The sequence below is a fragment of the Hippocampus guttulatus genome, chromosome 21, assembly GCF_054856545.1.
Source record: "Hippocampus guttulatus isolate MCC_2025c chromosome 21, RoL_Hgut_1.0, whole genome shotgun sequence".
Classification (NCBI taxonomy): Eukaryota; Metazoa; Chordata; class Actinopteri; order Syngnathiformes; family Syngnathidae; genus Hippocampus; species Hippocampus guttulatus.
In genome coordinates this window covers 2,246,867-2,258,223 of record NC_141281.1, presented here as the reverse complement: position 1 = coordinate 2,258,223, position 11,357 = coordinate 2,246,867, and the positions used below count along the sequence as shown (strand labels likewise).

Genomic DNA, 11,357 nt, shown 5'->3' with positions numbered 1-11,357 from the left:
ACGCATCGCCTTGGGCAAGGATGAATCCAGATCGGGGGGGGGGGGGGGGTTCTCCAGTAAAGGTCATCAGTTTCAATGAAATGTGATGCCACCTTCAGGTAATTGTTACCTGGAGTCCAACATTTCCATTTTGCTTTGGTTTTTGCCCTGCTGAGACCAGGGGTGCCCGACCTTTTGGGAGATCCCAAAAGGTCCCACAAAATCTTCGGACATCCCAAAGGGCCCAGAATGAAATGACCCAGAGCACAAATGCGTGGTCATTTGCCGAGAGCGTCGGCCTTCCAAAGTCAGCGGCAATAGATGCGCTTGCGTGTTTCCCAGTGACAGGCGTGGAGAAGCAAAAGGCAAACAAAACACACAAGGTTAGACGCAAGCTAATTCTCCAATTTGCTGCGTGTGAAATGAATTCCACCCTCCATTTAGTCGCCGCGTAGTGGAACGGCCGGTGGATCCCGCCGTCCATGCAGATGGGCCCTTGACTAACTGTACACGTATGAAATAAAGCGAGTGCCCCGTTGCATCCGAAATGGCAAGCGCTCGGGTGCTCTGATCAATGAGCTGAGAGCGATACGGCACGACGCTGGTGAAGACGTTAAGGACAACGTATGGTTCGCTCAAAATTGGAAGACTTTTTGGTGGCCCTGGCGGGCACTTACTGTAGCAGGCCTTTGTGTAATCTGAACAGCATTTGATTACCCCCCCCCCCCCCATGGGGAAAAAACGCTTCATTCAGCCTAAATTTAGCAGCACATGACACACAAATGATCAGTAGCTGCTTTTGAAAGGCACCCACAGAAAAGAGGGCGTGAAATCGACATTTGGGAAAGAAAACACAAAATCATCTCTGTGTCTCCTGACCCTCTCCTATCACACACATCATTGAACTATGGAACAACTCAAAGTTGCCTCAAATTTGGACCCGTCCCAGACCCCCCCCCCCCCCCCCCGAAAAAAACAAACCCGCCAGTCTTTGAAGTGAAAAATACACACGCGCACAGACACACACATAGCGCCTTCGGGATAAAGTCGGGAGCAGGCAATGATAGACGCTCATGACGAGACGGAGGGATGGATGACGGCGGACGGATTGAGGGGGAGCTGATGGGCTCCATAATAGGCTCCAGTGTGCGGCACTTAGCTTGGGTTGCCTTTTTTACGGCTCTGGCGGACTCCCCTTGTGACTTTCACGGATGTCGCGCTCCTCTTAACAGATCTCATTCATGTTCTGACCTCGGGGGTGAGAGCATGTGATTAGGCGCCACGCATGCAACAACATCAACATGTAACATTCGAATAACAAATGAAGGCGCATTTGTCCACTTCACAACTATTATGAGAAAAAAGGATGCGTCCACATGTCTTGCCTACTTCAAGTGGGAGAGCCTACAAGAGGGGGGGTGGCCCAATACATCCACCAAGGCGATGGCCTGAGAAAAATACATCCCTGTCACCTTGCGGCTGCATTCTCTCCTGTAAGTCGTCTTCAAGGTGTGCCGCGGTGCGCACCCTGCCACGTTTGGCTCTCGGTGGCACACTGCGTGATGGAGCTTGCCCGCAAACCCTCCATTACGCTCATGTTGAGGTGCTCTCAAGTGTGCTTCTATGGGGCACCGTCGCTGTCAGGACTGACTCAAGTTGAGTCAAGGACATTAAGAGACCCTAACCCCTGGGGAGAAAACATCAGCGGAGAGAAGACAAGGGACCAAAGGGGAAGGCAAGCGCGAGATGGCTTCAATTTGACCCCAACTACCTACATGTATGATGTCACCTTTTCTCTCAGTGGTAAATATTGTCTCTCTCTTTTTGGTGCAAGGCGTGTGTCTTGTTGCTCCTGCTGTAGACCACCGTGTGTGGTGATTGTGGGATGTTGTGGGGGCTGCTTGCTCCTCCAGATGGGCAGATGGTGCGATTGACGTCTCTCGTCCGTATTTTAATTGCAGTTGCGGCGTTACGCCGCCACAAGGCGCCATTTCGACAGCAGCGCGCAGGAAAGACCTGAAGCAACCGCCGAAGAAGAAGCAGGGACTCGCGCCTTCTGAAGCAACCACCGAAGAAGAAGCAGCGACTCGCGTCTTTGCCACGTCAGTCGACGCCATCGACCCCCTGATTTTCCCCGCCGGATAAAACGAACAGGTAAACATTGCCGGCTTTGTTTTGCATTTAAGCATGTCGTGGTTATTGAAATAAAAGTTTCTTTCGTGTCAAAGGAACGTTTCGGATTTTTAGCGTTGCGGGTACGGCCTGGAAAATCAGCCACTTATGTAAAAATCGACCTCGCCTCCAATCAGAGGCAAAGCCAACGTGTACGTGGTTGTAGCATTCTTTTTTTTTTTATTCCTCTTTCCAGATCGTCCCAAAAAGACACGAGCCACGCAGCGGCGAAATGAATTCACCTGGCTCGGGAAACGCAGAGGAAGGCACGCGCCGCGATTGGTGCCAAAAGCAACGCCTCGCAACACAGCAGCGGGCAACGGCGACCTCCCTTTTGGTGGGACGGCCATCAACCAACTGCAGGCCGGACGCATGAAAAAGACACGAGGTGACGGCCGTTCACAAAGCAGCACTCATCTAATGGAGTTCCAAAAAGTAACATTCATGAACACCTTGAGAACGGCCACGTTTTTCCCATAAAATTGCGACAAATTTTGGTGTCAAAGTTCATGTTGCGTCTCCTTGCGCTAGCCATTCATCCTCTCTGTACCGTAACATTCAACAGTTGCTCGACTTGCTCCGCCGCAGAGAGGGGGTCGGCGCTTAATATGGTCTTCTCGATTGGCTGTCTGACAGTCCAAAACAAGCCGAGACCAGAAGTGGAAGAAAAGAAGTCGAAGGAATCCATCCACTCCAACCCGACCCGACCCGATCCATCATCGCTCCCGGGGGACCGCTGGACGAGAACTGAAAGCGTTAATCTCTGACGAGGACGCGTTTTCTTTGCGTCAGAGCATCTTGACCAGCACGTCGCCAAACAAACGAGCGCACCTTCCCCAAGCGGAGTTGTTTCCGACCATTTTTACTCCAAAGAGCAAGCCGGTTTAATAGGAGGCCTGCCCTCCCCTCCCCCATTGGCTCCCTCTTCCCCGATGAGAGGCCAAATCGCTTCAGCATTTCCAGCCCTGTGAGCTAATTTGACAGCTCACGGGGGTGACGCTGATTCCAGTTTGCCGAGACAGGTACCCTAGGGCTAGCCAGCTGGATCGCAGCGGATGCTTACAGATTTGGCTTTAGATTCATGCTGGGTGTCATCTGTCTCTTTGGGCTGGCGAAGAATTTTTGTGTGAGTGCGTGCGTGCGCGCACGCCCTGACATCATGTGCCTGAGCAGTTTGTGCCTGGCAGGCTTTGTCTGTCCAGGTTGGCCATCAAACACAGCCAGCGTGGCCCTAATCTGACGAGGCACCGCTCCAAACATGCCACAGCAGCAAGAAGTGTGTGCGCGCCCGCGTGGATGTTTGCGCTTCATGCGTGACCTCGGGGCACATCGGCTCTTTCAAAAAAAAAAATCCTCTTTTTCCTGTGCCTCGCCTTCTTGCTCTGTCGCGCGCCCAATAACGCCCAACGTGCTCAAACTTCAAAAGGCGTTGGGAAAAGCTTCGCCGGCCAAGTCTGGCTCAAGTTTTTGCATGTTCTGGGCATACGGGAAATTATCCCCACTCAGAACAAAAGCGCCGTGCGCTGCGCGCCGCTTGGATTGCGGCCGTTTCGGCTTCAACAGGTCCTCAAGCCCTTCGCCCTCGGTCGAGGCAAGAGGCCAATCCCTCCCGGTGCTGGGGCGGTTGAGGACAGACTGGGGGACAGGCCCCTGTGGAGGGAGGGGCGTGGGGGGCACACAAAAATGACATCCCGGGTCTCGTTCATCTGCTGGATGAGCCCCCAAAAGGCAGTTGACGCTGATGGTCACTGACACACTGAGCTCGTCTGACTCTCTGACGCGCACACACACAGTTCTCTCTGAACACAAGTTGAGATTCCTTTGACAAGGTTTCATTTCCATTCTTGCAGCAAAAGAGATCAAAAAATGTTCCCTGAAAAGCGCACAGTGACGAGCACATATGCTGATTCTCAAGCCGTGGCTTTGACTTCCCATCATGCCTTGGGACAGAGCAGCAAAGAGTCACGCTACATGCACTTCCTTTTGAAAAGTACAACACTCGTCACTGCGTGTGTGTGCGCTTTAAGCTTTGCCTTCCTGCCACACTTGCGGTCTCACCCACGACTTTAACTTTTCACTTCGTGCCCACATGACCCGATAGTCTCCCTCCGGCATGATGATAGTCAAGAAAGAGGTGCGTGGCAACGCAATGGTCTGCTGCCCGGCCAAGGGCAGAGTCCCTCCTGATCCTCTCACCCGGGGCGTCCCCAACCAGCGGACCGCGGCCCGTTTGGGACCCCGGCGCACAGAGACGGAAATGTGTGCCATTCGAGCCGATCTGAGTCGCCCTTCTCATCTTGCTTCGCAACTGCAAATCCGCCAATAAACGAACGAAGAAGCCGCAGAAAGGAAGAGTCACTGATGGAAGCGAAACGCAAAGCCGACGGGCAGCCGTGACTTCTGAAGAGGAAGCCGTTGGGACGGGAGAAGTTCCTCCCCGGCCACGCGGAGGAGGAAGCTGTTGTGCCCAAAGTAAAGCGAGACGACACAACCAACCCGTTGAAAAATTGAACGAGTGGCACCCGATTGACCAAGTGGGAAGCATGAAAAAAAAAATGCCAGCAGAGTTTGCGCAGCCTGAGAACGAGCCGGCAGCAGCCAGCGTGTCCTCTTTTTTTATGGGTGTCGCCGCACGTAGGATCGTCACTTCAAAAGGATTCCGTTGGTACTGTCCGCCATCGTTAAAATTCCAGTTTCTCAATAGGTCACTGTGTGGTTTCATTTTACTCTACATTTGTTGTACAGTAGGATAACAAAAGAAAAACGTCAATAAAATGTTGAATGACTCTCTCGTTATCTTTGTTGTGAGTCGCTGTGCTTTAAAACGGGGCAATTTAAAAGCAATGGGAAGAAAAAAATTGTTGCCGGTCTGCAAACGGCATGCACTCTTTTCTGCTGGTCCGTGACACCCCCCCCCCCCCCGCCCCTCTCTCTTCACCTCCAACCCCCCGTCTGTTCAGAGGCATGATGTGTCAAGTGGCACCGAGCGTATTGTGAGCAGTAAGCGGCGGGCCGCTGCCCCCACTGCTGGACCTTTGGTGTCAGGACCTGAAAGACACACACACGAACACAGAAATAATATGCCCACTGGGTAATGTGTGTGTGTGTGACAGCATTCAAGGCAAATACGGCCCAGTTATTTGAAACCGAGCCCCATAGAATGTATTATTGGAAAGACTTCCTCTTGATAAATTGAAGTAAATCGCTTGTGTTCAAAGTATTGATTGTAATCCTGCACTTGAGTAAAAATTAGGGGGGGGGGGGGGGGGACAAAGCACCAACTCGATTGAATTCCGACTGTCAATGACAGTACAGTATCTGTACTGTACAATATCCATGTCGATAACCAACTAAAAAACATTTCCAGTCATTCCAATGAACTCAGTGGCAAAATCAAGGGCTTATGGTTGCAGTGCAGTTCATTTCAAGGCGCTCACGCCGGCTGAGATCAACACGAAACACTTTGCACATTGTTGTTCTCTCCTGTGACATTTTCCGGCAGGATACGTGCAGAGGTGTCAAAAAAACATTTGCTTCATAAAGCTGCAGGACGACAATTAAAAAAAAAAAACTCTCTGGCACTCGCTTGCAGGATGTAGCCGCAGATTTGTGGAACATTTTCTGGAAATAATGATGCAGAAGAAGACATATTTGCTTGTTATGTTGATGTTTGCTGTTGCCATTTGAGTGAATGTTTTTTTTTAAAGGGGGGGAGACTAAAACTGTTCACTTTTAAAATGCACAATTCAAAGTGACACCGTATCATATAAAACTCCCAAAAGAATTGAAAATATCTTTATTCATTCACTTTTAATTATGCTGATGAATGTGAACCACTTTTGGGGATACATTTTAAAAATGCAACCGAGCCGTTTGTGTCATATCCTTTCCATCTATCCAAACTGCACATTTGCTTTAGAAATGAACGCTGAGTTGAAAACGGCCATCTCTTTTCACTTGTCCCTTTTCATGTTTTTAATTGCCCCCTGCAGAACGATGACTCAACAAGGCGACGAGGTGCACTCTGGTCTCTCGGTGGACGCCAGCCGGCGCTGACATCGTCTCTTTATTTTCGTGCTTCTTCAAGTCCCGACAGCGGCCTGCAATGAAGGTCTTGTTTGCTTTCCGTCCGTTGGCAACGATCAATCATTTAATCTCTTTAATAGGCCCAAATCAAAACTAATGGTGCATGTAATAACTGTATGAGTAAACAACGTGGACAGTGGGGCACTTGTGGTGCCTTCGTGATTCGTCCTTGACTGAATGTGACAGTCCTAATGAATTTCGGGACGAGGGAGGCCTAAACTGTTTGGCCCAAACAATGCCTCTTGTCACAATGAATGTCCCCGCTTTTATTATGCCACTAGTGTTGTCTTTATGCATTCATTCATGCGCACGCATTTACAATTTGCGCATATATTTCCAACGCGGTCGCCAGAGGAATGTTTCGGACCATATTATGGTCACCTTGGCCTCTGATGTGCAAAAGATTTGGACTTTTTCTGTAGTTCACCATCGTACAGAATTCTTGTTGAAAAACACTGGATTGTTTTCAATACGATATCAAGGAGAGTACACGTTTCGGCGTATATTAAAACATGAGGGTTCAGTAAAAGGGGGCGGGGCGTGTTGGGTTGTGTTTTTGAAGAGATTCTCCACAGAGCGAGCCTGACATCTGCTGGGCCACACAAAGCCCGCCTTCACTTTTCCCCCTGACGACAATAACAGTTAGAAATGAGTAAATACGTCTTTTCCAAAGTATCTTAGCTTTACTCTGACTTTCTGTAACTAATAGTTACTCCGAAACATATCACCATCAGTTCGGAAAACGGCAATAAACGAAGTCCAACTAAATGGCGCACCCCTAATCCAGTGATTTGGTACAATCCACTACATTGTACCCGGAAACGGTAGTCTGTGTTTGGCTTCCTGAAGTCTGCTGATTTCGATTCACATGACTGCTATTAGCCAGGAACCATCCAAGATTGAATGTACGATGCTTAGTTTGCTATATGATACGCAATAGGGCATACGCATAGCCACAGATGAGGTTTGTTTTGCAATTAACCTCCCGTTTGCTCGTAGCTTGGAGCTAAGCATTAATTCGGTCTGTGTCTGAGGCAATTTGAAGCTAGCAAGTCCAGGTAGCTACCTCAAACAGGAATTAAAATGAGACTTTAGGAGTAAAAATGGACAAAATTATTAAAGGTAAGTGCAACTGGACCTCCCAGCTATGACTACCCGCGTCGAATCTTGATTCGTAAAACCGTTTTTTTCCCCTCTCACGGTGCAAGGAGGACTATTTTCTCAAGTTAATTTATTTCGTCTTTATTTTACCAGATGGTGTCATTGATCTGGGAACAGAAAACCTTTAGAGCAGCAGACAGAACATAGTAAACGAGTACAGTTCGTTGTGATTAAACAAAAAATATATATATACATGAATTTGCGAACAGGACATAGGACTTCGGTTTCAACTGACCAGGGGAAAAGGCGTAGAATTAAAAGTTTGTCCCTAGACTTCATTTTGTAAGTGCTGTTTGTTGAATTCTTTTGGGTGATTTTGATTTGTTTTCACTGTTTTTAACGTGTACTACCAATGTACAATTTGAATGTGCAGTGTCGCATCATTCGGGGGGGAGCCTTATTCATTGTTAATACTGTTTTGTTGTTGTTGTTGTTTTTAATAGATTGATTGTCATGTATGTGTGTTTTCTTTGTTGCTCCTGCAAGATGTTGGTGATATCCAGTCTCGGCTCCTCGACCACAGGCCTATTATCAATGCGGAGATCCGCTACTTTATGAGAGAATTCGAGGTATAAAAGATAAAACATACACACAATGAATGATATGCTTGATTTGTTTTGACATATAATGGCAAGTGCCTTAACATATTTACCTGTAGGTGAGCACGCCATATCTTTGGATGGACTTAACCTTTCACGAAGCACTCGCTTTGTACGCTATTGCACAAACGTCCGTCCGTCCGTGTGTATGTGCGTGCGTGAGAAAGGTTTTCAAAACATTTCCTCTTTCCCAGGAGAAAAGGGCTCACAGAGAGAGCCGACTACTGGAGAGCCTGAGTAAAGTGGTGCAAGAAGCAAATGAGGAAGTGCTTCCCTCAGACTTGGAGGGTGTCAAGCGGCAGCTCTCCAATGTCATTGCTCGATGTAAGTATTCGCTCCCCAAATTCCCGTGGTGACACGCATATTAAAACAACATCTAGCCTGGAAAAAGCAGTTTCAATTGCATTCAATCTGAATTGCAACTCTCAGGTCAAATCGCGATCACCCACTTTTGCTTCTCTGTCACAGTGAAGGCTGCTAATCACATGGCAGAAAGAGTCCAGCAGAGAGAGCTAGAAACACAGCAGGTAAATGAATATGGCAGCTGGATGTCCACAGACAGAAATTCCCTCTTCGGCCCATATTCGCTCAGTCCAGCGCAACCTCTTTTTTTTTTTTTGATGAGTTCCGACACTTTTCGTCTAAAATGAAGCCACTTAAAAGGTGCATACAAAATTAAAGAGGAAAAAAAGGGCGCTGGGGGACTGCCGACTTTTATACTGGAGTCCAACTTTTTGGTACCACGGAGTGGTTTCACCAAGAGATTTGGAAAGCCTGGCATAGGAACAAATAAATTTTAAAAAACCGAACAATCAAGCAATTAAAAGTATGATGATTAGCGGGCGCACTGTTTTTGTTGTTTACAACGAGCCCATCTAAAAATCTCCCAAGACCTGCTCTTTAAATGCCGGCCAGCGACGCGATTGAAGCGGAATCGCTTCTCGCAGTTTATGGTGACCATGTCAACACCCCCCACCCCTCTCAAAAAAAATGTCCACAAGCTCCAACGTTCCCCAGCATATGTTTAAATAACAACTACGGTGCTGTACTCGCTGCACACTGCATTAGACTGCAGGGGGGACCTTTGAACGTGGGTATAACCTTCCAGAGGAGCTTGATTTACTCGTCTCTAAGAGTGCGTGAATGGAAAGGTGCTTCAAGCCAGATTGGAGAGGGGTGCCCATATTTTTGGCTTGCTCCACCCAGAGTGCTGCTTTTGGCAGGAAAGCACACCATGACGAATTTGCAGTCAGCGGTCAAGGCAAATCCACCAATACTTCATGTCAAACGCTATGCTATTAAATGAAACATGTTACAATTCATATTTGACCCCAAATGGCAGTTGCAATGCGATGACTTTTTGTAAAAAAAAAAATTAGTCCAAACGTCATCCTGCGTCATCGCACCAAAATTTTGTGACAAATCGGCCCCCCAAGCACAAATGGATTGAGCCCTGCGAGTGCTTTGCTTTTTTTTTTTTCTCCTTTGTTTGTTTGACATGCCATTAACGGAGTCGCCGTGAACTGACATTTAGTGTGACGTAGGAAAGGCTCTGCTCACCGCCTGATGCGGTTGTGAACCAGAAAAGGTTGGTCAACTTGGGTCATTTTGGCTTCAGGTTGTCCAACAGAACAACGCGGCGTGCAAAGTTTATCGCGCCGGTAACTCAATCATTTGAAGTTTTGTCATTAAATTGTCAATGTTAAACAGAAACATTCTGCCAAATATCAGATTCGGGATCAACCTCCATTTTTTTTTCAATGTTAAATCCACTTGGAATTCAGCCAACATTCCTCTCATTGGTGGTGTTTATTTTGATGTCCTTGGACCATTTTTTGTTTTTACACTCGTGCCCGTGTTGATGTCCTTTCAGGGCGGCCAGCTGCAGGAAAATATGGAGCGTCTGAAAGACGAGTGGGCAGACTTCCTGAAGGAGCAGCAGCGACTGAAGGAAGAGGTGGGCGAAGAGCACGCCACGGCTGTCGGACAAATCAGCACTCGCTACAGTGAGAGGAAGAAGGACCTGGATAAGTTGCTGTCTGATGTTTAAGTCATTGTGTGCTTAGGAAAGCTAAGGCGAGAGAATTCAAAATTGTCCTGTAAAAGAGCGTCCCAAATGACTGCGCGGAATAAGCCCAAAGAAGAAGTTTGCAGTACGTCACTTTCAAATGCGAGGAGAAGAAAAAGGAGAACCCCCCCCCCCCCAAAAAAAATTCTGCAGGGCGCCGATGCATCCTATTCCTCAGGGAAGCCACGTTTCACCGGATTGAGCGGGTGCGTTTCCAGCACAGCTCAAGCGTTCTAGATGTGAGTGCAAACGGGACTTTGGTTTCCAGAATGAAATCACCGGCTCACCCGTGTTTGGAACATTTGACGTCTTCAAGTCAACTCACCGTTGATGATGAACGTTGCTTGAATGATCGGCAACCGCCGCTTCTCGTCTTGCTTGGCCACGTCAACTCCGATGCCACGAGTCCGCCGTCTGTACCGCTGCTTTCGCTGAATAACACCGTGGTGTGACACATGATGTTCCTCTGGTTCTCATTTCCTTCTTGGTTTATCGTTGCCACATGCACATGAAAAGGATTGTGTGTATGCGGGCGTGCGTGCTTTTCGGTCATTGTCCGGGGCAGGCCTGCCACTTTGGGAAGCTTCATGACATGAAATAACCACATCAAAAAAATGAAACGGGAACTCAATGGAACATCCTCGGAACAAAGTTCCTCCACCTCAATCAGGCATCTCTTCCACGTCTTTGTTTTTTGCTCGATTGCTGCGCTGCGCGATTTTGTGGATCCGTCTTGCTGTTGATGGAACTGTAATCCACCAGTCTCGCCACTAGGGAGCGCAACGACACTTGTATTGTGTTCACAGTCATTGCAACGCTTGAGCGATTCCGCCTGATGTTTGTTGGCATACGTGGTGGTTATCTGGAGCCATCGATTGTCACGATTTCTGTCCTAAACTTGACTTTACCCGGCCCGAGCCGGTGGGGATGTAAGATGGCCGCCGCCGGCTTCACTTTTCCCGATAGCGAGTAAGCGGCGTCAGCAATTTATTCATGTGTAAGTCTGTGGAACTTACCGTGGAGTTTTGAAACGGTTTTATCTTGTTCTCGGTTTTTATTTTAGGTCATCGAAATATCCCTTTTGACCAGGGGTGTGTCGACTTTTTACACCAACACTATTTAGTTGGGCGAATGGTCCGCTGTAGGTTTTTGTCACAGGAGCTAGATGAAAGATTTTGTGTGTGGGGGGGGGGGGGGGGCTGAGGTAGGACTCGGGTGCTCCCCCCCCCCCCCCCATTTGGTTCCCAACGACTGCTTCTCTTTCAGCTGTCATGCGAGGCCACGCTTTGTTT

The 11,357-nt window shown here is 48.3% G+C and overlaps 1 protein-coding gene and 1 long non-coding RNA gene across 5 annotated transcripts; both read left to right on the top strand.

Moving 5' to 3' along the window:
- Nucleotides 1-1,948: 1,948 nt before the first annotated feature.
- LOC147186689 (uncharacterized) lies at nucleotides 1,949-4,937 on the top strand. Its single transcript, XR_015099053.1, has 3 exons — nucleotides 1,949-2,133; nucleotides 2,348-2,539; nucleotides 2,717-4,937. It is a non-coding gene; the product is annotated as an uncharacterized LOC147186689 (long non-coding RNA).
- A 1,235-nt stretch (nucleotides 4,938-6,172) lies between these two features.
- On the top strand, nucleotides 6,173-10,524 carry bloc1s5 (biogenesis of lysosomal organelles complex-1, subunit 5, muted). Of its 4 annotated transcripts, none has more exons than XM_086102395.1 (5): nucleotides 6,173-6,262; nucleotides 7,885-7,967; nucleotides 8,192-8,321; nucleotides 8,466-8,524; nucleotides 9,871-10,524. In XM_086102395.1, the coding sequence occupies exons 2-5, from the start codon at nucleotides 7,953-7,955 to the stop codon at nucleotides 10,045-10,047; spliced, it is 381 nt and encodes a 126-aa protein (XP_085958521.1). In that variant the 5' UTR covers nucleotides 6,173-6,262; nucleotides 7,885-7,952; the 3' UTR covers nucleotides 10,048-10,524. The 4 variants fall into 4 exon arrangements, with proteins under 4 accessions (XP_085958521.1, XP_085958519.1, XP_085958520.1 ...); XM_086102393.1 differs by lacking the exon at nucleotides 6,173-6,262 and adding an exon at nucleotides 7,050-7,142; XM_086102394.1 differs by lacking the exon at nucleotides 6,173-6,262 and adding an exon at nucleotides 7,061-7,359.
- The last annotated feature ends 833 nt before the right edge of the window (nucleotides 10,525-11,357 follow it).